This window comes from Trachurus japonicus, chromosome 12, assembly GCF_045865225.1.
Source record: "Trachurus japonicus isolate A0001 chromosome 12, Traja_1.0".
In the NCBI taxonomy this organism is placed as follows: Eukaryota; Metazoa; Chordata; class Actinopteri; order Carangiformes; family Carangidae; genus Trachurus; species Trachurus japonicus.
Window position 1 is genome coordinate 10,153,757 of NC_140918.1, and position 26,511 is coordinate 10,180,267.

Here is a 26,511-nt window from a genome sequence, read left to right on the forward strand (position 1 = left end):
CAGAGATTAATACACAAATATACAATCATAAGGGTGACCATAAGACAAAGAGAGAGAGAATAACAAAAAAAAACATACAAAGATTAGCAGACAGTTCCAAAAAAAAAAAAATGGCTTCTTGCCTGAGAATTTTGATTTGTGTATCTAAAATTTGGATAAAATAATTAACAAATTAATCAAGCTAAACTGGGAATTTAGTTTCTTATCAAATTGAGTGTAGCTTTTACAGTCTATGGTAGCTACACATCTGCAGATCCGAACCAGATGTAAACAAACCGTGACGCAGATGAAATCCCTCCCACAATGCACCGCCGCCGCCGCTGACATCTGCTGAGCAACCGAGGAGGAGAACAACGGAGCGGCTACGTGGACCCAAACAAACCGCAAACCGGGAAAGCGTATAGTTGTAAAATCAGCAGGAAACAAGTTGAGGATATTATTTTTTTTCGGTCTATTTGTTTAGTAGACTGTTTGAAGAGTTTAAGCGGCTGGATGCTGGGGTGATATCGGCTCCTAGCGGCAGCTGGTGGCGGTGCTGGTGGTTAGCATCAGCTAGCCGGTTAGCTGGCGCTGACTGACGGGGAAAGCCGTCTGAAAAAGCCGTTGGTTGAACATCAGGCAGCCCGGGTCCCAACGGGGATAGACGTAAAAATAGATAGCTAAAAATAAATACTTGAAATAACTTCTGGTATTACCACAAAAGGTGCTATTGCGGTGTCGTAATAAGCAAGTTAGCCGTTAGTTTGTTGTTGAGACTGTAGGCTAACGTACAACTTAGCTATTGTTAGGGTGGTCTCAACACTGACATCTGTAAATACTGGCTTTAGCTTTAACGTAGCTAACGTAGAAAAGCACAATGAGCTCCGAGGAGGCTGCAGCGGCCACCAAAGCCACCCCGGAGGATGATGGCATGACATGGTGGTACCGATGGCTCTGCAAAATAGCGGGGGTATTGGGAGGAGTATGTAAGTCATTTCTCGTTGTCGTTTGATGAGTGAAATAATAATAATGATCATGCACATACATGTCTAATGAGTACAACCCACTGAGTGCCAGTTCGTGCTGGTTAATCTATACGATTGTCAACATATTTGATATTGTTTGTGTGCACTCTGTTAAGATATGGGTCAGAGAGCACAGATGAGATTAGACTTTGCAAAACATGCTGTTGTTTGTTTTCACTTCAGGTCATATGCTCAGCTAAGCTAGACAAAAGCTTTGTCACAGCCCATTGTCCCCATCACTGCAGCAGCAGCAGCAGCAGCAGCAGCAGCAGCAGCTACTGCTGGGCACCGCCTGACTGTCTGCCTGGCCTGGTCATGCCAGAACAACTTGTTATTTCCAAATTTAACTATGTGATATGAACACACCTCATCCACAGCAGGTGCTCTGACTCATTTCCTCTGGAGTTCAGCGTCCAACAGAAGTGATTTAAGTGCTGGCTTTGCAGTTTTCCAACAGCATTGCAGCCCCCCTCTCTCCCTCCCTCCCTCCCTCTGCTTCCCTTTATCCCTGTCTCCTTCACAGTGACACCAGAGTCACAGCGCCGGTATCACGTTAACCAGCCGGGCCACTTGCATATTCAATGGGCTCTGTATTATTAAGGAGGCTGGATGGTCTAAAGAAGCAGGATATGCTGTGTAGTTCTTCCACTGTTCGTGACACCGTGGGCTTGTCTCTTATTTATTTACCCTCTATTCTTACTCTGGACTTTCAATCTGACACTGGCACAGAATGACATCCTCTCTCTGATACTGAATATCAATATTAGACCAGCATTGTGGACATTTCTCATTATTTCATCATGTTAGAGTCAACAGTCAACACAATAATCAAGAAACAATTGGCAAATGAATGTAACTGGTAATTTTCATCATTTTCATTCATGTGCTTATTTGTGTTTTTATACTTAAAATTAGCCATAAACATGTTGTTGTGATAACAACTGACAGATTGTTTTTTTTTCTTTATAACCCCACGACTGACATCACTGGTTGATTTACTGCTGATGTGTTAATTACAGGCTTCTACAAGGTGTGATTTCGCCCACCAATAATGTCCTCATGTGGAAAATTTACATAATTTTTACACAACCCATAAACACACCGCAAGTGGTTTTCTCACCAATTAACTGGTGCTTTTTAAATGACTACACCTGCAGCAGCTCAGCTCATATTGCAGTATATGCACATGGTGCTGGATGCAAAGATCTCCAGAGAAATAAGTAATAAACATTGTCAGCACAAGTCGTAGTCATGGCAAATTTGATAAATTCTCAGAATTATGCAGAATTATCACTAGAGGAATCAGTCTGAAACAAATTATCTTGTACGTGGAAAATGTAGCCTGCTTTGATTTTGATACAGCGCTAATTAGTGTTTGAGATTTGATATGGCTAATTAATTTTCAGGCCAGGCATGTTTCATAATAGCTTTTACATCTAACAGTAGATCTGAGTGCAGGATTCTGTTGTTTTGTTCAGTGTTTCCAAAGTGACATTTGGATTTATGTACAGTACATGCTACAGAGATGTTAAGCATTGCTGATTTTCATGTATTATTTATATTGTACAGGCAATAACTGACCAAACATATGCCACATTTGTGTAGTTATCATGATTTTCAAAGTGATTTAACTCAATATACCATATATCTTTACCAATATATTTTTAATAACACCCTTCTTTGTTTTGTCTTTTGTTATGTCACGCAGCCTGTGCCGTCTCTGGAGTGTGGAACTGTGTCACTGTGAACCCTTTAAACATCGCTGCTGGGGTCTGGATGGTGTAAGTTTTAAACACTGTTACACTTACATTAATGTAAAACAAGACAGTAGTAGACATTTTGCAAACTTTCTTGCTGTGTTTTTGACAGTAAAACCCCGAGCAGCAGCGCTACAGCCCGAGTTGTTACCTTGAGTTATGACATAGTGGTTCCTCTCTAACCGACTGCTCCATTATTTCAGGCACAGGTGTACACAACACAAGTAGTAGAGATTGAAGTGCACAGGATGAGTCTCTGCTGTGTGTGTCCTCTCCTCCTCTCTCAAGGTTGACTGCCTTCGTGTTGTTCCTATGCGAAGTCCCGTTCTGTTGCCAGTTCATAGAGTTTGCTAATGCAATAGCCGCCCGTGCAGACAAACTCAAACCCTGGCAGAAAGCCCTCTTCTACTGTGGGTGAGGACAATGGTGCATTGTATTTGTTTATGTCACTGGACTAAATGAAACATTTGAATTACACAGAATGTGAATTTGTGTTATGTACAGCATGCCCCCCCCCCCTTTCCCCCATATGATTTTCTGACTTTTCTGTTTTTGTCTCCTCCCGGCTGCCCCTTCGGTTGCTAATTTCCAGGATGGCTCTGTTTCCTGTACTCTTGAGTTTCTCCTTTACAACCTTGTTTGGGAATGCCATCGCCTTTGCTACAGGAGTTCTGTACGGCCTTGCATCTTTAGGCAAAAAGTAAGACGTTTGGTTTCGCAGTCAGTCAAAAATGTAATGACCTATTTCAAAGCATTTAAAAAGCAACAGAAAGAAAGCATCAGCTATTTCATATAATTTATTTTCAATGTCAATGTGAGTGCTTTTTAATTATTAATTTTGTAATTACTCTTATCTCCCGATGTCTCGCTCATAAAACACTCCTCTAAAATGATTTATTATAACAGGCTCCCATATTAAATGCAGTGTGCCACATTATAATCAGTTAATAAGATTTTTATTCAACGCATAGAAGTTCTAACAATTCTAATGAACCTTTTAATTCATGCAAATTAACTTTTGACAAGGTCGGCCCTGTAATAACCTTGCAATTAACATTGTCGTCCTCTCCTGTTTACACCTGCTTTTTCTTTGTTTCTGTTCACCTCTCCCTCCTCATTACTTTTTATTACCATCCTTCTCTCGCATCCTGTCTCCTTCTCTCTCCCTCTCTTTCTCTCAGGGGAGATGCAGTGACTTACGCCAGACTGCAGCACCAGAAACAGGGCGACGAAGAGAGGATGGCAGGAACGACAAACGGCGCTCCGGAGTGAGGCATCTGCCCACCCACACCCCTCCTCCTCCTCCTCCTCCTCTTCTTCCTCCTCCTGCTCTCTTTTCTTCAGCTCCATCCATCCTACCTCTTCCTCCACAATCCCTCCCTCACCATCGTCTCCATCACTACACAACAATGGTACTGAGTTTATTTATTTACCTTAAGTTGCTGAATTCCTGACCTAAGAGTATCCAGACAGATCGATGTTGGATTCAGTCCATCATTTGATACCTGGTGTGTAAATGCAGCCTCTCCTTGATATGATTTAAAGTGTTGTTGTTTCCTTTTCGTTTTTGATTCTTCTTATGGGTCGTATTTATTATTTGTTTTCCCTTAGTTACTGTTGGTTGTAAACCCTTTTTTTGCCAGAAAATGTGAGGTACATATTTTGTAGCCCAGGAGCCTTTCAGGAAAACTGAATGGAAATTAAAGTGATTGATTGTAAAATGTATATAGGTGACTTCAGGTCTCTGAGTGTGTGAAAGGCTGTGATTCAGAGTTGCCTGACTTAGAGAGTGCAGTGGGTTGAGACAAGTCAAGGTACAGGGGCTAAATTTACCAGATTAATTCAGGGTCTTCTGGTTGAAACGCACTGTTCAGGTTCATGGTTCCCTGAACTGCTCCTCCAGTGGGAACAACCTAATAGAGGAGTTTTCAGTCGAGGTAACAGAGAAGCCATCAGAACAACACACAAATGTAAATAACTGAAGTGCTACCTTAAGTAAATGTTTCCCTGATACGGATAATATTTGTGATAATAGGAAAGAAGAATCTTGTGTACAACGCTGAGAAGCGACAATTTAATTTTATGGCTTTATGAGGCTGTGTATATCACAAAATCATATAGCATTGGCTGATTTCATTTTAATTTTCCTCAGAGTTTAATTATTGCGAGTCTCAGTCACACCCACTCTGAGCTTTGAATTTTACTTTCATCTAAAAAGACGTACCGAGCTTCCCGAAAGATCTTTGTGAAATCTCCACCCTTTGTGCCTGAGGTGCATCATCCAGATGACAAATCTGAAATAAGAAATGTGTGTTTTTGGTGTCGGGGTATTTCACCCACTGTGTCTGCACATGCAACTCTGAACTGCAGCCTTGAACGCTTTCACAAACATACAGGGGCATTAGGGATGTTTTTTAACCCCGGAGGAATGTATCCGTTACTCAAAGATAAAGAAAACGAATGGCTTTTGGGTTGATTTTACGCTTTGATACGTTTTGTTTGTTTGCTTTGTTTTAAGCTCAAGTTAAAGCTCCAGAAAAGCACTAAACTTTTTCGTAGCAATGGATAAAAAAAGGGGGGAATTTCAGTCAAAGCTTTCAGTGCATGAGTCCGCTTGTTTACGTACGGTTCCTCATGTCCGAGCAGCCGGCAGCCGAGTCGTGGCTGCAGATTTTGTGGGACGTTATGTACTGAAAACCTGGAATGTGCGCATACTTTATTTGCTCTACCTTTTTTTTAGTTACTGAATATTTTCTGTTTGTGATGATCTTTAATTAGTACATTACTCCACCAAAACCCATTCAGTTTTAATGAGGGGAAGTGTCTTGATTCAGGGACTAATTGGTCTGTATCCCACACAGTCGTCAGAGCCACAGCTTTGCCTTTTTTTTCACTCAAATGAGGTATGCAGTGGGTCTGCGTGTCTACGGTTTGTGTTTGTGTTGTTTTGTTGCCTTGCCTTGCCTCTGTTGTGTCGTCGGTAAAATGAGGATGCTTTGGGAATAACTACTTACACGTACCTCTTACAGCTGTCGGTGGATTATTCACACATTACCACCACCTCTCAGGTATCACACGTAAAAATCGATGCACAGCGCTCAAGATACAGTTAATTAATGAAGTAGTGTATGCATAGATCAGAAATATATGTCAACTAGCATTAGCATGAGTCTATGAAATTACTCCTACACCACCAGAGCCAGTGGAAAAGGTTCACAACCAGTGCTCACTACACAAACAATCCACACACACACACCAGCAATATGCTACAGTCTCACACTACACAGCTGTCCTTGTCCAAAGCTATCCATCCATCCATCTATCTATCTATCCATCCTTCTATCTTTTATTTTATTGCAGTGATACGCGTCCAAATCTCATGAATCGACCGCTTCTACGTGTGCAGGTGTTGAGTGTGTCCTCTGCTGTAAGGGATATGTGTACAATGTGTGTCATGATGTGAATCCTGATCCTGTTATGAATTGGTGAATTAAACAAACTTGCTACTACGACCTTTTGTGTTGGTGGCTTTTTAAGTTTAAAAAAAAAAAGTGCAATTTACAAATGTTTGAGCTGCTTCCGGACAAAAACACGTGAGGTTTCTAATAGGGTCACACTTTACTTCCTGTATGATTTAAAGGTGATGAACAGATGAATGACAAAATCCTGCTAGTGTCAAACTCTGCACAAACAATGATCAAATCACATTTTAACAATCATTTGGGCACTGATTTGCTTGCTGTTTAGTTTCACTTTGGAAAGGTTGCACATCAAAGCGTTGACCTCTTTTTCTACTTGATGAATGCAGCTTGTTGCCATCCGACCCACTGTGACCCACAGTGATTGTAATTGTGATGAAGCTACTTCAGAGCAGCTCCTTTTAGCTCTTTCCTCTGAACATGAGACAGTGTTTGTGTCACAAATGCCACTTGAAAAAACCCTGAGGATTCAAATATTAGAACACCTTGTTTATTTGCTTTCTTCTCCAGCATGTGATGCTGCCATGGAGCTGTGTATTATGGGCTGAGAGAACAGTAGACAAACAGTAGAATCAAATTAATAACACCCACCTTTCACAGTTTAATTAAATCTATTATGTCACTATTATCTCTCACCTCACCTATTATTCCTCAGTCTCTTTATCTTGCCCTTTGAATGTAGAGAGGTATTTAATCGTGGCACTTGGCTGCCCTTTAGTCACATTGACAGATATTAAATCATTTGTTTTGAGGGATTAGTCTAATTTAAGTGTGTGTGCTGCCTTTAAAGTGCAAGATCGTTCAGTTATATAGACAAAGACTTTATTAATCTAAAAACACATCTTGAAACAGCTTTGGCTTTTTCAGCTGCAGTAATTTTATAGAAAGCAACCAACAGAGGGCGCCATTGTATTATTTTAATAATACTGTATGTCTTGAGAAATGTACCGAGCATCATGGGAATCAAAGTCGTTTCCCCTTTATCACCAGAAAGCAGCCAGTTATTGCCTGAACAGAGATGCATCAAATCAATTTCTTTTATCGTGCAGGTAAAAAAAAAACAAAAAAAAACTGAACTCTTACCATCCACTAAGAGACTTATTACATAGTGTGGGGGGAAAAAACTCCACAGAACAAAAAGAAATACATACATCATAAGAGATACTTGATCTGGTGAAGAAAACAGCCCCAGGCTCGTGGTTTACAGAAGAACCACTGCACAACGAGGCAATAAGAGATGATGCAGCCTGAATGGGAGAAAAATAAGTTGTTAAACTCAGATAAATGTTACATGACAGAGTAGGCTATATGTGTTTAAACAGGTTTAATTATTGTTTCAACAACAAATCTAGAGTTATCAATGTATAATAACACTTAACTGTTAACTGTATTATTTTAGTGCAGATCATTAACAAAGACAAAAAGCAAATGTAAAGGCACTAAAGTTAACTTAATTTGTCCACTATCTGTTTTCCTGTTTTATTCCCCCCCTCCTCACTATTAATCCACCTCCACCTCCACCTCCCTGGAATAAGTGTGTCAGGTTTTTATCTCCGGACTGAGGGGAGGACGAACTTGTGTGTTGGCTTCCCTCCCTCCCTACCAGCCCCGGGGTTGCATCATGCCTGGGAACTTTTGCTCCAATGAGGGACTTGCTTTGTGCTTTGTGGAGGTGGAGGGGGGGAGAGAGGGAGAGACGGGTGCAGCGTTGCCATCAACAGGACTGGATTAAAAAAAAAAAAAAAAGCACCCACAGCGAGGAGCGAGGAGGCAACAACATCACCTGGCGCAGATAAACACCGCTGCTGCTGCTGCTGTTGGGTCTCCCCCCTCTCCCCCTCCTCTCCCTTCTCTCTCTCTCTCTCTCCTTCCTTGTGGATCAGGGATCAGCCGTCCTCTCCTCTCCTCTCCTCTCTTCTCCTCTCCTCTCCTCTCCACGGCGCTGCGTGTTTTACGAGCCGCCTGTCTGAGGAGAACAGATCCGGGGACGTGTATTGAGGAGGGGAGGAGGTTGTAGTGGAGGTGGAGGAGGGAGGGAGTGAGGGAGTGAGGGAGGGGGGATCAGATCTGTCCCTGTTGAGGACGGGACCTTTTGAAGCTCCAGGCAACAACAATGGGCTGCGCGTCCACAGGGAACTCAGCGGAGGAGCCGCGCGGCGCACACACACACACACATGGGACTGGAGCTGTAGCAGCGTGTATGGCCCGGTCGACGGTCACCTGTTTACTTGTTGAACAAGTGTTTTCACAGCGTCGGGATCTGTTTTTGTTTTTTTGTTTTTTGTTGTAGTTTTTTTTTTTAGTTGGAGCTCGCGATGCCCGCCAGGAACAGGTACAACCTGGTGGACGATGTGGCGGACTCGAGGGTCCCGCTGCACAACGAGGAGGCTTATCAGCATGGGATTCATTTCCAAGCCAAGGTGAGTGAGGAAGAGTTTCCCTCCTGATTTTTTCTTTTTTCTTTTTTTCCAACAGTTTTCCAGTTGTCCATTCAGAGCTGCGCTGTTTTATTGTGTTGTTGTGGCAGGTGCACTGGAGCCTTTCAGCTGGGCTCCATGAAGTTTGAACACATGGCCTGCTGGTCCTCAAACACACACACACAAAGTTTAGCTGCAACACATAGCTATAAAAAGCAACATTTACATGTAATCTATGGCTTAATCATTGAGAAATTATTCACACGTCCACATTTTGGTGCTCAAAAGTGAAGTGAGCTGAGTGTATCTGCAGGTTTCACTCACTCATTGAATTATTCACCTCTGAGAGAAGCAGCTAAGACACTATTAAGTTTTTAGTGACCTTATTCACAGGCTGTGAGGAGAGTTTTCATCATTTTATTCTCATTAAACAGCTCAGAAAAGTGACACATTAGGCAGAAATTTTTGCTGATCAACTTTCGGTCATTGGACTAAATAGTTTCAGCTTCGGTTCACAGGCATCAGTGTGTATGTAACCTAATTAATTCATGTGTAGCCATTAGTCATGTTCAGGCTTCTTTTTTATTATTATAATAAGGAAACAGAAAGTGTAACTGGGAGAGAGGGAGTGTTCACTGGTCCAAAGTTCAGTCACAAAGCTGCTTGTATCTATCTCATAAGACTTGCTGCTCATTAAAGCAGCAGGCTCGTCTCAGTTTAATGGCCTTTCTCATATACGTTTATAAAATCCATTCATTCCTACATCAATAAAGCTTTTAAAGAATGTCTCAGGGGGTCACAGGGTTTTGCAGTATCATCAGTCTTTCTTGTTGTTGGCTGCTGAACATGAGCAAGTTAAAGTGTATTTTTTAGTAGGTTTTGAATCTTGTATTTGTGCCATGGAGACGGTGAAGTGCACCAGCTGAGCCCAAAAATGAATTTTCTCCTGAAGGGGCAATATGATTTTGATTCTGATATGTTTCTTAAATACACTGGATTTCCTGAAAACACACACATACAGAACACAACTCAACAAAAGGAAAACAGGTGTAAGAGTCTCCACACAGCCATGTAAACACACATCCATCCATCAAGACACATGATGGTTGCCTTAATTCATGTTTGCAGTTAGTTCGGTTTGTCTCGTCTGTTTCCTCTTTGTATAATTCGGTCCACACACATGTCGTAGTATTATAAATGATGGCTCGGTTTTGCTGCAGCCTCATTCAAGGACTCCCGGTGGTCCCTGGGAGCCGCTGTTTACCCAGTGGCACCTTATTGAATGCAAATGGAGCCTCTGTGGCACAGAAAATCTGTCACAGAGCTAAGTGAGAGTATAGCTGAGGGATGTGAGCAGGAGTGATTGATTTGATTCATGACACCACTGACTGAGTGTGTCATATGTGTGTAATATATGTGTGTGTGTGTGTGTGTGTGTGTGTGGTTATTGGAGGATTAATTATCAACGATCTTGTGTTCCTGACTGTTTACCACAGTACGTGGGGAGTCTGGACGTGCCCAGGCCCAACAGCCGGATGGAGATCGTGGCCGCCATGAGGAGAATCAGGGTAAGATGAAAACATGACCTCAAGTGTGTTGAAAAACCAGACTCACACTCACACACACATACACACACACGCATTCATCCGTTAGTCCAGCAGTGATTGCTCCCCAGACCGAAACTATCTTTACAATAACACAGTAATCATCGTACACAATACAAAGAGTGTGCCGCTGTCAGATGTGATTTGTTTTGAGACTGTGGTGGTGACGCACGCAAGAGGCTTGGACAAACAGATCAGGACTTCTGACGTGGGCGAACGATGTCAGGGACGAAATTTTGTATCAGTGAAAAGAAAAGTAATAAGGTAGAGGTGGATTGTGTGGCTTTCTTTCTTGAATAGCACGCTGCCCTTTCTTTAATACGCCGGTGAGAGTTGAAGGGCACAGTCTGTGCTGTTGCTGCCCGTCAAGAAACTCAGTCTGACCTGATAGTGTATTAGCTGTACCTTTTTTTTTTAGTTTTCTCATTGTTATGCATGTCATAGTTAGGCCTCGTGTGTATGTGTATGTGTATGAGTGTTTTTTTCCATAAAGCTATATCAGTAGTGTTACTAAGGGGATCCTGTAATCATTTTTCCCTCCCATTGTCCCAGCAGGCCAGTGTTTTCCTCCTCCAGAAGCTAACACAGAGCCGTATCAGACAGCCAGGGTGGTTCTGTAATCCAAGTGTGACTCACTAGACTTGCTCGGTTCAGACATGACAAGGCTCTTATCCCATGGCTCAGTGGATATGCGGAGAGGAAATGTGTGATTTCATTTTTAGAGACACTAAAAAGCCATAATGTGCATTTATCCTCTGAAAAATGCAGGAGTTTTGAAGCACAACATTCAAAAACTTTTTCACCATTTTGGGGGGGAATCCTCCGCCTCCCCAGGCTTTTCTCTTTCTCTCTCTTGCTCTCCTACTTTATTTGTTTTGGCCTCTGTAGTGTTGCAGAGTGGGTTTGTAGGTGACTGCGGTGTTGCTTTTAGTGTGGTGCTGTGTGTGTGTGTGTGTGTTAAAAACCAGAGGAACTCCAGTGTTGGAGATATTTTAGGCTAACTAAATCCATCTACAAAAGTAGGTCTATAGAGCAGAGCCAGACAGTGTGTGTGTGTGTGTGTGTGTGTGTGTGACTGTATCTGTGTGCGCCGATAGCGATTCCCAAAATGACAAATTGATAAAAGTTGTTAAAGTAACACAATCATCAGGGTGATCCAGTGCAGGCGGAGGCCGGGTATTAAAGCAGGAGCAGGTATAGACATGCAGAGAAGATGCTTTTTATTGCCTCAGGGGAAAAAATTAGCTCTCTGAGAAAAAAAAACCTTGTTGACCTAGATGTTTTTACATCAAATCGTGATCCCTTTACCAGTATTTATTTATGTGCTATTGCTTTTTAAAAATCCACACAGTGCTTATTGGTGTTTATTTATGAGTGTGTGTGCTCTCATGTAGATGCATGTGTTTGTGTATCTCTGTATGTTAAGCTCCCTTGAGGTCCAAAGAAAGCTTCGAATCAATAATGAATGGTTTTGCGTATTAAAGTTGCAACTCTCAAACCCATTGTATATAGAATATCTTTGTTTTTTTGGAGGGGGGCTAATGAATGAAGCAGGATGCGGCTGCTTCCCCACTGAGCCCCCACTGACTAATGTAAACAGGAGGGGCTGGCTGCAAGGAAACACCAATCTTAAAAAAGAAAACCTTTGATTTATTAATTTGTCATGTATGTTTAATATAATCCGTGCTGACAGTGACTATAGAGCTGTTACTATTGATAGTCTTCTGTTATTTTTACTCTGACCCATGAATGACTGTAGTAGTTCATTCAGTCATACCCTACTTGCTGCTAGCTGTGAGTATCTAACTTTTGCTCAACGGTGACCCCAGTGGACACGAGTAGCAATTGCAAGATTTTGGAAAAAAACAATTAACTCGTAATTTTTATATGGTATTGAGTTACTTTCTTAAAATGGTATATGGTATAAACTTTGTGTTTTTGCATGTAATTACTCACCTCAGATAGCCTAACTCTGAAACATCCTGGAAAGACATTACTGTCCGATCACAGAGCGCCTGTTCTCCCCGCCACAGAAACAAACACTTTTTCCTTGTTGTGATGATTTCTTTACAAAAATAAATGGTTGTAGATATTTTGGACATTACCACTGCACTGCTCGACCGTTTGTTATTGTAAAGAAATCATCACAACAAGGAAAAAGTTTTTGTTTCTGTGGTGAGGAGAGCAGATAGTAGGGGAGACCAGGGACAGTTGCAACAGGGGATGGTTGCAACATGTAATTTTCCTTTTTTTTTCAATTTGAATATTTGACATCTGCACATACAGTAAGGCCTCCTCATCTAGACAAATCTATACTGTAATTGTCATCTGATCAAAGCTGATGAATAAATGACACTGTATTAATATTAGAACTTACATTTTCGATAATAATCCTTTTACTATACATGAAATATATTGTATTTGTAACATGTTGCAACCATCCCCAAACTATGTTGCAACTGTCCCCGGGGTCAGTTGCAACATCTGACTCCTTACACTCAAATGCAAATTGTGAAGAATGTGGATTCTGTAATCATCTTTAAATTCTGTTGACTATTAACAGACAAATGTAAGTTTATTGTATAAAAATTGTCTAATCCAAACCGTCTCTGAGTAACAGAGCCAAATGCAAAAAGGGTTGCAACTGTCCCCAGTCTCCCCTAATGTCTTTCCAGGATGTTTCAGAGTTAGGCTATCTGAGGTGAGTGAACATGCAAAAACACAAAGTTTATACTTTTTATACCGTACACTATATGAGTTCAGTGGTGTCTCATATGGATTTGAGTCATGATTGTTTTTGAGTGTTTGTTGTGGTTGAAAGAATTGCCCCCATATAGGTTAGCGTTGTCACTATCCCGAGCGCCGGGTAGCCATGGTGTAACTCCGGTTTGCCTGCATCAATTTTAGTCGCGTTTTTTGCTCCCCCCAACACTGGGTGACCATAAGGAAAAACAATTTAAGGGTCAAAAATGGCCGTAATTCTCCTTTAAAACTAGTTGCCTTAACATTAAAGATTCAGCTTCAAGTATAATTCCTTCATGAACCAAAAGCTGCATTTTAACCGCATGTCTTATAAATGTGTTTTCCAGCACATAAACATAACACACTCCCACAGATATGGTTGCTATGTTAGCTCACAGCTGACGTCTGTATATTAGCTCCATGAGGTGAGTAAACAGTGCGGAGCGTGAATGGCATGAGTCCAACATTTGCTTTAGATGTGATGTGATGTTGGATGGACTTCCTTTTTTTTAACCTTGGACAGAGTCGGGCTCTCTGTTTCCTTATGCTTCGTGCTAAGTGAGCCATTAGATGTAGCCTATCTCCACATTAAACAGTTCAGTCATTCAATCAGAGTGGTATTGATCCTTTCATTAAACGCTGGGAAAGAAAGTGAATGAATAACGAATAATAAAGATAAACTATTACTTTTTAACACTTCTTAGTTGAGATGGGAACAAAAGCAGGGAAAAGCAAACTTTATTTATTTTTTCTCACTTTATATCTGAACCAAAATCCCATTAAAATATTCATCTGTTCCTTGCTAGAATATGGTGTAACAGTAGCAAAAGTCAAGTCAGTGAAGTGTTATAATGTCTGTCGACAGGCTGCTACCCAATAGCCGCTGACATTAAGCTACTGCTCATATCAGACAAAGACTCAGGCTGCAAAACCACAAAGTGTGATGAACTGGCACAATTAGAGGATGTTTGTTCCTCCAGCAGCTACATGCTCTCATTTTTAATTGATGTGCAACTGCTGATGCATTCGCTGCCCCTGGCTTTAATCACATAGGAAGGTAAAGACTGTATTTTTGTGCCAATGCTTCTGTTTTTTTTGGGGTGGGGGCAAAGCGTCTCACACTGTGCCACGCTGTGTGAATGCAAACTCATGAGCGTTTTAGAGGGCAAGCGCTCGTGTTTAGAAGCAGCTGCCAAGTCAAATGTAATTAGCTTTGTGTAGATGAATATTGACTGGCCTTCCTGACTTCCCCCCCCTCTCATCTCTTCTTCTCACAAAGGCAAAAGCTTTGTCTTTTAATTTAAAAAGCGCGAGCCTTCAGCCGATGGGACTGCGCAGGGAGAGACTCTGTGGAGTTGAGAGTGATTAAAGAGAGCGGGGAAGGAACTGATGGCAGCGGGAGAGAGCGAGACTGCAGTGGGAGGAAGTCCTGGAATTGAGAGGGGTTGCGTGGTGGCTGGCAGAGCCGTGGTCGTTTCATCTCCCTCGGCTTAATCTCTTTAGTCTCAGTCGATGTGAGAAAACGGGGGGAGAGAGGAGAGGAGAGGAGAGGGCGAGCAGACAACACAGCCCGATCATCTGTGAGCAAACAGTAAATCTGGGTTTGGCAGAGCAAAAGGAGCTGTGCTGGTTGAGTCAAGTCGGCCGTTTGACTAACAGACACACACACGCACCTGCCATTCCCACAGTGAGACACAAAAAAAGACACAATTTTGTATCCTGTGGATCTTTTCAGACTAGTTTTTTGTTAAACCTTCCTCCATTATGGCTGACTGGTCCTACTGTGTTGGTTTATAAGAATTTGTCTCATTCAGTTTGACCAGTGGCATAGAAACTAACCCCAGCAGTGTGCATGTGCATTGTATGAATGTGTGTGTGGTGTGTAGTGTGTGTGTGTGTGTGTGTGTGTGTGTGTGTGTGTGAGCTCCACTTCATAATAGCGAGACCTCTTGCATTTTAACAGTCTCCTCGATCGATTAACGAAGCTGAATGTGGGAGGCTGGTGTTTCTGCATCCACATGGGGAGATTCGGTGTAGTCATCCACAGCTCACTGCCTCGGGAAGAAAGGGGACGTGTCTATACGCTGGAATTTCCTCGGGAAACAAACACGCACTGTTTACAGGGGGCCGCTGTCTTGCTACAAAAGGAAACAAGTTGAAGGCTATTCTCTCCTCCTCACCTCCGTCTGTGTTCCTGTCATCCCTCTCTCGCATTTCCAACCTCCCCCTCTCCCTCTCCCCCTCCACCGCTGTTTTCTTTCCATCCCCTCACTCTCCTCCTACCAAAATAGACTGTCTCGATTTAGCCCATCTCTGGCTATCTACTCGGTGTTGACAGGAATAGATTTTTAGGCTGAGGGCAGGCGATGCATGCCTCCCTTTGAATTTTGATTGGCTCTAATGGGATTTTAAGTTCCCCTCACATGTCCGTCAGGATGCAACCTCCTCCTTCCGAGTGCCAGGAGTCTCCCCCTGGAAATTATTACATTGCTGCTTTCTCTCCGCATTTGTCCTCCTGTCTGTCTGGAACATCTCGTGAGGAGGAGATCTCTTGTCTGCCGTGCGAGAGCGGCAGAGAAACCTTATGTTCCTCAGTTCCTATCATTTCAGCGTTTGGCCCGTAGAGTCTGTGTCGGCCTTCTGAGAGCTCACTGAACTGCTGTGACTAAGTCAGGAGCAGATGTTTGGCTGTTGAGAGCGATGTAGTGAAATAATCGGCACTCTGGACACATCAGAGAGTGCAACAGAACATTTTCTACATTACTTTAGTTTTACTTTGTGTGCTTTTGGGTCGCAGTGTTCTCCAACTTTTAAAGTAAGAAGATTCTGGCACAGAAACCATGTTGGCATCACATCCGTCAACAAACCCCCCCCAAAGCTGCCAAATCACAGAGCACGATTAGACACCAGTGCTGCAGAGCATGTGTGTTCGTTATTAACCATCTTGTTTCTCCTCACCCTGCTCGTGTGGCCACCTGTCACTCACTCATACGACACCGTGGTGGCAGTCGGCTGATTTGGCAACAGTCTTTTTACCAGAGAAACAGAGGAACGTCCAGATTTTGTTGTTCCTTCTTCTGTTTCCACTTCATTCTCTACGGTCAGACTTGTTTTCTAAGATAAATGCGCAGCCAGGCCTGAAGGCTGCATAACACACAACACACAGATTAGTGATAACATCACCTGCAGCATGACTGTGCATGTGTGTCATGCTGAGAGGAGGCGCTTCACTCTCAGCCTCGAACCAACCAAAGTTAGACTAAACAAAACACAACACAACCGTGCATGACCGACCAGGAGTCAGAACCCAACACAAACAATTCTTAAAGTGATACACCAACATTTTTTTTTCGTGTCTTGCCTCACTCCCGAGTCGATGACCAGCAGATAGACACCATCCTTTTGACTCTGCGTGCAGTAACATGGGAGATAGAGCCGTATCGCCCGTAGCTTAGCTCAAACGCTGGAAGTGTATCGGTAGTGTTAGCCTGCCTCCTACCCGAGCCGAAATCAGCAGTCAGAAGCTGATTTCATTTTAGCTCTCAACTCTGTAAATATATCACTTTATCAACATTTCAAACATTTTTAGGCGAGAAAGTAGCCGTTTAGATCAGCAGTGTGTCGTTAATTTGCTGTTTACAATTTTGTTCGGACGAATTCGGCGCTACTCAACCTACCCGTTACACTTCCGGTTACTTTCACAAAATAAAACACCCGTTGCCCTTTACATACAGAAGTGCTTTTACTTTGAAATAGGAAGCTAACCTACCCTCGATGTAGCTAGCTTGAACCAAAATAAACCATCTTTGCTTGAACCCTCCGTTTTGACCGATCTCGTCCCGTTACCGCCATTTGACCGCTCAAGATGCCTTACTAGAGAGTTTTGTCAGCTCTGAGACGGAAGATCGGTCTGTTTAGAGTTACTGAAGAGTTTCTCTGATGACTTTAGGTGGAGGCAGGCTACCATTACCGATACACTTCCAGCGTTTGAGCTAAGCTAATTACAGGCGATACGGCCTCTCCCTCGTTACTGCACGCACAGTCGAAAGGATGGTGTCTATAGGGAGTGAGGCAAGACACAAAAAAATGTTGGCGTATCCCTTTAAATATCAGAGTATCATGTTTTTGCAAAACAATGACACACACCAGCATCATGTCCCAGAAAACCAGGAGAAATCAGAGCACAGCTTAACTCCATGGGAGGAGGAGGAGGTGGGATCTATAGCAGGGTGGGGGGCGGTTGGTCGGGTGTTGGGTATGTGCTGTATTTAGGGAGGCATGACACATAATAGGGGCCATTGTTTTCACTTTGTATTCATGCTAGCTTAATGGCAGATGTACAAGAGCACAGTGCGTGACCTATATGTGTACTGGATTAGATGAGATCTCTGCTTTGAAAGAGTCCAGTTACCCTTTGTTCATCAAGAAAAATGGGACCCCCTGGTTTTCTCTCAGGGGGCCTGGATAAACAGTCATCGCAAAATAAAATTCCAGTCCACGATCAGTGTTGAAAATTACAGACTCATCCTTGGATTTTCTCTCAGGATTGTAATTTATTTCATTCAACAAGGAGTTTTCTTGTGGAAAGAATAAAAGCTCTCCAAACTAACGAGCATGTGGACCGACAGTTTGCAAGTGATCATTTGTGGAGTCTCCGAGTCCGACAGCAGATGTTAACTGAAAGTGAAAGGTGCAACACAGCTAATGAGGTGCAAAAGCTTCTACAATTATAAAGACTCTGGCTCTACATCGTCTTAAAGATCAGCTCCATTAATTTTTGCTGTTGGTCAACAACACAAATTTGTGGCTCAGAGTTGAGCACAGTAGAAGAAGCAGCCATGAAAAACATGCAAGCAAATCCAGTGACTGTGGTAATTAATTGGGTTTTCCCATTTTAAACACTTGTGTGGCCCTCTGTACAATGTCATATAACCTTGCTACAAGTCTTACTGATGCCTTCAAGAATCCTGAGACTGAAAACGACAAAATATTTTATCGCATGTGCCTTCCGTTTAGACGACGACAGCGTTTTTGGGGCGTAAAAACGCAAAAAAGTGAAATCTTAAAAACACTCCACCGTCACGTTCCCGTCTAAAGGGTAAAAACGCAAAAGTTTGCTCGGATCTGCATGCGTCAGTACAGGAAAATATCACCAAACATGTCAGATTCCACAAACTTTTGCGTCACCATATTGGATTTAGGGGATTTCCCCCAAAAAACACTCTTTTCTGTTCAGATCGTTTCCGTGTAAACATATAGCCTATGTCCATTGTTTCTTCACTCGTTTCAGGTCTTTACTTTCGACCTCACACAGACGTCGCCAACAAGCTGCAGCAGATTTATTGTTGTGATAGAAAATGGCACCTCGTCCTCTGATTATTTGTGATTTTCCAAAGAGCCAAAAACACTCAGCGCAGCCTTGATCTCTAGTTTCCTCCTGCATTTTTATTCATTAGGTTAGTTTACTGATAAATCAATAGAGCAGCAACACATTAAGCTGGTAGTGAATTTTTTTTTTGAGATTGTCCTCTGCTTGAACACAAGGGAAATAACTCCACACTGTAAATTCTGGAAGTGAAAATGTCCAAACAGTTTGGATATTTATTTATTTATTTATTTTCCTAAAGTTAAAATGATGTTTTTGAGAGGAAAGGGGGAAAAAAAGAAAAAAAGTGACAGCCCTGTTTTACCCTTGAGTCCCCGTCTGTCTTTGTGGATAAATACACTGAGGGGACAGCAGGCCTTTACTCACATGGATGGACGGACAGGTGGCGAGTGGCCCCCGCCTCCACCACCAGCATCGTGCCGCACGTATACAACACAAGCACAGCACACGCAGGCTTGTGCTTTCATCACCTGCCCTCAGGCTGTAGCAGGTCTTTCAGCATCACAATTAGTCAGGTCTTGTGTACACTGACCTCCACCACGTTTCACCCAAAGCAACCCCACCCACCCCCCATCCTAAGGAACAGACATTTTCTAAAGACGTGAACTCAATCCTGCTGTATAGCCCGGGGCCACATTTTTTTTCCTCTCACACACACTTCCCCCCGACCGCCGCCCCGCTCTCTGCAGCCTCAGCAGCACGCAAAGTTAGGCTAACTGTGCCTTTTATAATGGTTTTCTGTATCCATCAGATAAATGAACATGTGGGTTGTGGCATTTCCAGATTCAAAGATCTTAAAAAAAAAAATTCAAATGTCAGAAAAACGGATTAGTTTTTATTTTCAACCCGGTTATATAAAGGCAGTGTTATTTTCTACTCAGTTTGGATGGTATTGCAATATGTCAGCAAGTCCAAGCTTACAGTTCCATTACAATGTAAACGTCCCTGTGGAGCTCATAGCCCCAAACTCTAATTTCTAACCGTCTGCCTGCCACCAGTGCTACTGCCTGCTGCAAAGCCTGCTGGAGCTAATCTCAAGTACAAACACTGCTTAAGTCAACAGAGCAGGGACTGGACGTGTGTGCTTGCTTGTGTATGTGTGGGTGTGTGTGTGTATGATTCAACAGGGCGTGTGTGTGTTTGTGTCATGGGTGTGTATACCTGCACCTGTACCTCTGTAGCCACATGAGCTCATTTGCATCAGGATGTTCTTTATGTCCTTGTGTCTGCACAGACGACTGCAGGCTGGAATCAGATCAGCTTGTGCTTTATAATGTGAAATAACACAAAACTGTCCAGTTATACTGTACATTATGTTTTGTTCTTTCTTAAATTTTTATTGTTTTACATCTGTTCATTAACAGTGGAAGCACAATATGACCCCACCCTGTCAAGCCCATATTCCCCAAATAAAATATATACATAGTCACATTCAATTCATACATTCTTACACATACATGATGTTTTAACATAACAACACAACAGCTCATTTGGTTGATTTAAATTTGCCAGTTTACTTTGCTCATTTTCTTCCAAGCTGGCTGCTGCACTTCATCCACATTTTTCCCCGTACATCAGATTATAGGAGTGAATTTTAATGAGCGGAGTAATTAATGACCAAATATTTTTGCAAAACTAATGACATTCCTAACAAGTGCTCCAACCTAAATCAACCAATCGGGTTGCTATTTCAAACCTCTCGTAGGCTACGAGCCGTGTTGAGTCAGTAGCTAATGGCCCTTCATGGTTAACACGGAATTGTACCATTGTGTTGATCATTGCTATGGTTACTACTGAAATAACAGTCATGGGTTCATTAGGTGTAGGAGCTGAAGGTACTTGGTTAGAAAGATCAAGATTTCGGTCGACACTCTTGAATCCCACCCTACTGCATGAAAATCTTGTGTTTGATTGGTCCATCCATCCACCGCAACCACCCAGTGTCCTGGACTTTGGTGCTTTTTACGCTCCTGTCACTAGATTGCCTTTTAAAAAGTGAAACTATTGGTCATAATAGGTGGTTTGCAGGGGACATCACATGGAACAGGATTTGCCGATAGGACAAAGTTTTGTGCAGTCTACGGCTACACCAACTGGTCAAATAAGGGAAAAAATCAAGAGCTACTTTTGAGTTCTGAAAGTAGTAACACACAGAAGGACAATTTAAAAACATTCCCCAAAAAACGGCAGCCGACATTGATCAAAAACCTCCGTCTTAAGTCAGGAGGAACAGAGTCGGACAGTGCTTGGCTACAGTAGGAATTAAAGAGGAACTATGCAGGATTTGTAGCTTAACTATGCTCCAATTTTACCTTAATTAAACAGCTTTGGAGTAATTGTGATGGTTTAATAAATGGCTTAACTTGTTACGAGGGAGAATGGAGGCACGCTGCCTTCCACGTGTCGTGCGTGTCACTTATTGCTTCTCTAGCTGAAAAACAACTTTGCAAGATCAGAGCCACCGACCCGGTGTCCCAGCTCTCATCTCTTGTTTATGACGGATTAAACTACACAAATATACACGTCGTAACATCGTATAATCATATATAACGTTATCTACTGCTCTAGTGATTGATTTCTTGCTGGCTTGGTTGTAAACAAATGCACATGGCCAGGAGGAGGGTTAGCAAAACAGCGGAAAAGCGAACAGACTTGCATAGTTTCTCTTTAAGCAGGTAAATTCGCCTTCTCCCAGGGATGACAATGGAGTTTGACCAGCCGATCATCTCCTCTGAGATGACCCGCAGGTCCCAGTCAGCTAGGTCAGTAGGTGGCTCTTCACATCTAAGAAAACGTTGGAACAAGTTTCCAAAAAGATGTTATTTGGATAAACAGACATATTGGGGATCTAAATGGTTACTTTAGGTTTATCCAACGCTTTCGTGTACTCGCTGTCCATCTTTTCCAATCACTGTTGCCACCTATTAGCTGCAAACCATCTATAAGCTGCTTAATTAATGATTTATGGACTTATGGCTGTGGATATTCTCATTCATTCAGGTCATCCTTATCTCTGGGCAACAAATTTAATCGAAAGCAACTGGACTTGTATTTGTCTAGGAAGACATTTCGGCTCTTATCCAAGGGGCTTCATCAGTTCGTAACGCATCGGTCTGACTAGTCCTCACTAGTATAGTCAGACTAAGACTAGTCAGACCGAAATACAAATCCATTTGCCTTTGATTCAGTTTGTTGCCCAGAGATCTATGGACTCTGACTTTCCTGTTTTCATGCTAACACCCTAAACTACCACACTGAACACTGATGTCAACATGATCTGCCAAACTCATTACTATATAAGCGCTGTCATTCTGAGCATTCGTTAGCTCAGGTCTTAGAGCACGGCTGTGTCAGAGCCTCACAGAGCTGCTGCCATGTCTGTGGACTCTCAGTCATGGATATAGTGGATATTTGCTTTTGAGCAAATTGTTTTATAGTGGGGGAGGGTCTGAAACTCCTCATCGTTATCATCTGCATCGGCTCATCGCTGCATGAGGTCACAGCCTCACTCACACACACTCCTGGAGGAACCACTGCTATTTGCTGCAGCGTCCAACTCATTCTCTGCACAGAACAATTAGTGTTGTTTTTGCCTCAGTGGGATTTTTTGATGAATTGTTTTTGTTCTCGCTCCCCCCTCGCGCTGTTATGCTGAAGATGTGAGTTAAACACAAATGCCACATTGCTCATCCTCGGGTCTCCTTGGCAACGAGTCCTTCCCGCCGAAACGTGTCTCTCTCAACTTTATCTAAATGTTTTGAGATGAGCGCAAAGTTTGGTTCGGATGCAGAAACTAACGGCATCCAGTTGTGACATTATGTCTACAAGATTAAAGTGCTGTGTGCATGTTTACACAAATTGAATTCTACATTTCCGTCACAAACTTTTTTCTTTTTTTTCCCCCGTATGACTTAAAATAAACATGTGTCAGGTTTGTAAGTTGTGTAGCTCTGCCTGGGAGCATTCTTTCTTAGCATGAGTAGGCAGATAAACTGGGCCTATTGTGTTACGGTATCGTTTGTTGGGTAATGATTGAGGAAAGTGCTGCAGGCTTTTGAGCTGGCAGATAGGCTGCCCTACTTCTAAATGTGATTTGGAGATGTGTGTGTGTGTGTACACGACACGTTCATCTCGCGTCTCTCATCTTGTTCCAGCGACGTAGAAAGCCTCAAGGTCTCGTTCTCCTGCTCCTGTCGTTCTCTCTTCTCTTTTTGTTTCTTTACCTTGATGTCTCTTTCACTGGAGCTTCATTGACTCTGAGCTCTTCCTCTGTCTTGGTTTAAACACAGAAGCTTTAAAAGCTTAAAAAACTTGAAATTGATGTTAAATTGTTGCTGACGTCGTGGTGTCGACACGTCTGTTAACCTGCGCCGTACGTCTGTAGCTCTGACATCTTTCCACAAGAATAATTTAATATACAGTACCTCATGTTTTCCAAATGTGGAGGCAACAAATGTGTCACATGGAAACAAATGCTGTGGTATATCTGTACTGGTCAACACTGGACAGCTGACCCTGACTGGGCTGGACGTAGATAACTTTAGTAGGAATGGGAATCAAATTACACGTGTGGTGGAGTTTTTTTGTGCTAAATATGAAGCTACGTCATCCAACAGCTGGGTGGATTAGCTCGGCACAAAGACTGGAAACAAGAAAACTAATCACTAATTATAATAATTTCAGTCATTTAAAGATAGAGTCTGTAGGTTCTTCCTAAAAACCAAAAAAATAGACTTATACAAAAGAAATCTTGCTTAATTATCACCTATGTGCTTCTCCTCATGTGTGGTAGTGACTGTGTGTGTGACATCTTAATGCATTGATCCGTGTCAGGGGTGGCCATACTCAATATTAGTGACTGAGTGACATTTGAAAGAGTAATATTGGACGTTCTTATGCATGAAATCGCCTCGAATATGTGTTTCTCTTAAACTGACCAAGGTTGAAAAATTGTCCCCAATCCTATTGTTGAATATCCTCAGTTTTGTTTTAAGCCTGAATACACAGTTTGTAAAAGTTAGTTATGGTTTAATTTCCACAGTGGTATGTTTGGAACTATTGATCCAGAGCTGCAACAATTAATCGCACAATAACCGATTATTAAATTAACTTTTTTAAGGGAAAAAAGTAAAAAAATTCTCTGATTTCAGCTTCTTAAATGTGAATATTTCTGGTTTCTTTGATCCTTTATGACAATAAACTGAGTATCTCTTTGGTTTGTGGACAAAACAAGAGATTTGAAGACATCATCTTATGGTTTGGATAATGAAAATAATCGTTAGTTGCAGCCCTAGATTGATCCATAAAGTTTTGAGAAGATATACACTTTATCTATCAAGAATAAACCACATTGTCACAATCATTTCATGAGAAGAGTTAAAAAATATATGTATATATGTTATTCCAACTTCATGAGCAACAGTGTACATATGATTTTATGGTTTTTGTATCTGTTGCTTCACTCCCTTACACTGGGCAGACTTCCACTGAGCTTTTTGCATCTCTAAGTCTTTGTGTTTGTGTCAATAAAACCCTCATAAGATCTTCTGAGGGAGACTGATGTGTGTGTGGTTCTCGGGCGCCGGCGTTTTTGTCAGTGGTTGGCTCTCTGTTATTCTCTAATTGGATAAATGATGCGAGCAAACTGCTGCTCCTCATCGTGACGACTGTAAACCGCCTCGGCTCGGCCATCAGCGAAACACCCGCTAACGAGATAACGTCTGTGTGCGTGTCCCGGCTGACAGGGCTAATGTGACCGTCACTCAGATTAACAGCATCGTCGTCTCGCAGAGGACCGCATCCTTACACGCCTGTCAAACTGCCTGTTTACTGTCCGTCTGTCAGACAACATGATGCTGATAGATGGATAAATAAAAATCAAAGCCATATCTTCAATTATTGATCAAAAAAGAAAAGAACAGGACTTGCTGCGTGGTTTAGCTTCAGTGTTGTTTATATAACAGGCTGCTCTGCAGTCAAAGTTATAGAAACTTGGTTTGCTGCATTTCATTGTTATCTCCACTTGCATCAACCCATCAGGGCAGAGAAACTGAATGGATAATGAGGGAGGAGACAGCCCATAAGCCGTCTAATCATATGCACTGGAGGCATTAGCATATTTTTAGAACGGAATCTCAGTTTCCCAAACTTTGTACTTTTTTCATGTTGTCTTGAGCTTCCTTTTGAATAATTTGATCCCAATTGGATTTCAGTGTGTGTACTCTTTGCCTTTGACTGGTTTCTCACTTTGTCTCTTTGGTTTGTGTTTTGGGGTTGTAGTGAAGCCCGAGCTCCTCTGATCTCTTCTCTTATCTCGTCTCTGTTTCCCTGTTGCCTCACCTTTGGGGACATCAAACAAGAACAGTGTGTCGTGACTGCCCAACATTATCCTGCCTCTTTTATCCCAGCTAAAGCCTCACCCTCACACTTCTAGGGGATGTGAGGCGGAGAGGTCTTTGTCACCAAACTCCTGAAACTTTTAAACGTTATTACACCGGCTAAACGGCTCTGACGGTCGCACCAACACTGAGTATCCTAGAAATATAAGAACATGAAGCCTTCAACGCTACGTTACACATTGGTTTTCTCTTTCCCAAACACTGAATGAATTAGATTCCAGCAGGAGACACTGATGTGGGCTATAACCTGCATTATTAATCAGCAGCAGCAGCATGGCTATGGGGATCGCAGTGTCATATGCTTGGTCCAATATTTTGGTCCTGACTGAAATATCTCAGCTCAAATACTGACTGGGTTTTCATGAAAGTTGCTGGAGGAAAATGACATAATATCTGACATAATAAATCTTCTTTTTGTTGTGCTTTCCTCCTTGGCTTGGTGACTAATGTGGTTGTGGCTTGGGTTGGTGATAAATCAATCATTTGTGGCACACTTGTTAGAAAGAAACTTTGTGTCTCCACTCTCTCAGAGTAGATCATCTAATATCAGACAGACTGACGTTTTCCTTTTATTTCAAGACCAGGAAATTGAAAAAATCTGCGTCATATTGTAAGATGTAAACACTGTGCACGCTCACATCCCAACATGGAGTCAGTCATGGTCCCCAGAGGATGAATCCTACTGACGTTACTGATTCCTTGACTTTTCATCGACCGGGAACAGTTAGTTCGTCTTTTATCCACAAAAATAACTCAACATCTACTTAATGGACAGTCATAAAATCATGGTTCCCAGATGATGTATCCCAAAAGTTAAACTTTGTTAATCTCCTCTCGCACCAACATGAAGTTTATAATTAAAGTAAGTTCAGTAAGATGTCTCTATCAGATTGCAGTTTTTTCCTGAAAGAATAAATCATAACGATTTGGTCCCGTAGGTTTTCATCTAGCCCCATTCTGTCAAAATTTGAATTTGCGAATTGAAATTCAGATACTCACAAAAACTAATGACTTTCCCATCAGCTTCAGCTTCACTGCGTGTTGCTAATTTGCATTTAGCCCACTTTGCCTCACAAGAGCTGCTAGCATCTGTAAAAACTCTCCTCTACACCTGTTTCTGGACAATATCACAGAAATTGAACAGTGATGATCATCCTGGTTTCTCCTGCTGCTCATCTCCACAACATTAACTTTGATTCTGCACAAAAGACATTCAGTGTCTCTGAGTCAATTTGATTGCATCTAATTGGATCCGGAGGTGTACTCATAGAGTCTCAGGCAGGACCACAAATGAAGACACTAAATACGCTAGTTGATTAATTTAATTAAATGAATGTAGGACAAATATAAGCCACAAGCAGATGCGGATATTTTGTGAGTGGTGCAGAGAGGACGTCTCCCTGGTGTGTGTTCGACATCAGTCAGTGCCATGTGGTGGTGGAGGTGGTGGCAGGTCATTGTTATGGGTGTTGTGGGCTCCACGCGAGGACCTGTCTGTCTCCGTCCCCCTCAGACGTTGGATTTAAGCCACTCACGATGATTGAGCTTTATGAAAGCTCTCACACACACACACACTCTTAAAGCCTCTTCTTCTTTAAGGGGCTTTTTGGGGGACATGTTTGCATGTAAAGCACAGATGGTGTCCCCTGATTCACACCCCACCTTTTACCCCCCTGTAACAGCTTTCATGTGGTTAAGCATTTGGCCTCAAACCCCCCAGACAT

The 26,511-nt window shown here is 42.3% G+C and overlaps 2 protein-coding genes across 2 annotated transcripts in view; both read left to right on the forward strand.

Annotated features, from left to right (window-relative positions):
* Positions 1–317: 317 nt before the first annotated feature.
* Positions 318–6,273, forward strand: cacfd1 (calcium channel flower domain containing 1). The gene is made up of 5 exons (XM_085793074.1): positions 318–965; positions 2,713–2,785; positions 3,050–3,175; positions 3,354–3,461; positions 3,943–6,273. Exons 1-5 carry the CDS (start codon positions 857–859, stop codon positions 4,031–4,033), a joined length of 507 nt encoding a protein of 168 aa, XP_085649200.1. The 5' UTR covers positions 318–856; the 3' UTR covers positions 4,034–6,273.
* Positions 6,274–7,911: 1,638 nt separating this feature from the next.
* The window catches only part of LOC146977102 (carboxyl-terminal PDZ ligand of neuronal nitric oxide synthase protein), a 67,307-nt gene continuing 48,707 nt past the window's right edge, over positions 7,912–26,511 (forward strand). The window contains exons 1-2 of the mRNA XM_085793075.1: positions 7,912–8,660; positions 10,154–10,225. Coding sequence (XP_085649201.1) covers positions 8,556–8,660; positions 10,154–10,225 — 177 coding nt within the window. The 5' untranslated portion in view covers positions 7,912–8,555. The remainder of the gene's footprint in view (positions 8,661–10,153; positions 10,226–26,511) is intronic.

Excerpts from the sequence above, each read along its gene's own strand:
- cacfd1 (XM_085793074.1), top strand. The coding sequence starts at position 857 with ATGAGCTCCGAGGAGGCTGCAGCGGCCACCAAAGCCACCCCGGAGGAT. Across the intron at positions 3,176-3,353 it reads AAAGCCCTCTTCTACTGTGG|GATGGCTCTGTTTCCTGTAC; the intron begins GTGAGGACAATG and ends GCTAATTTCCAG. Across the intron at positions 3,462-3,942 it reads CTTGCATCTTTAGGCAAAAA|GGGAGATGCAGTGACTTACG; the intron begins GTAAGACGTTTG and ends TCTTTCTCTCAG.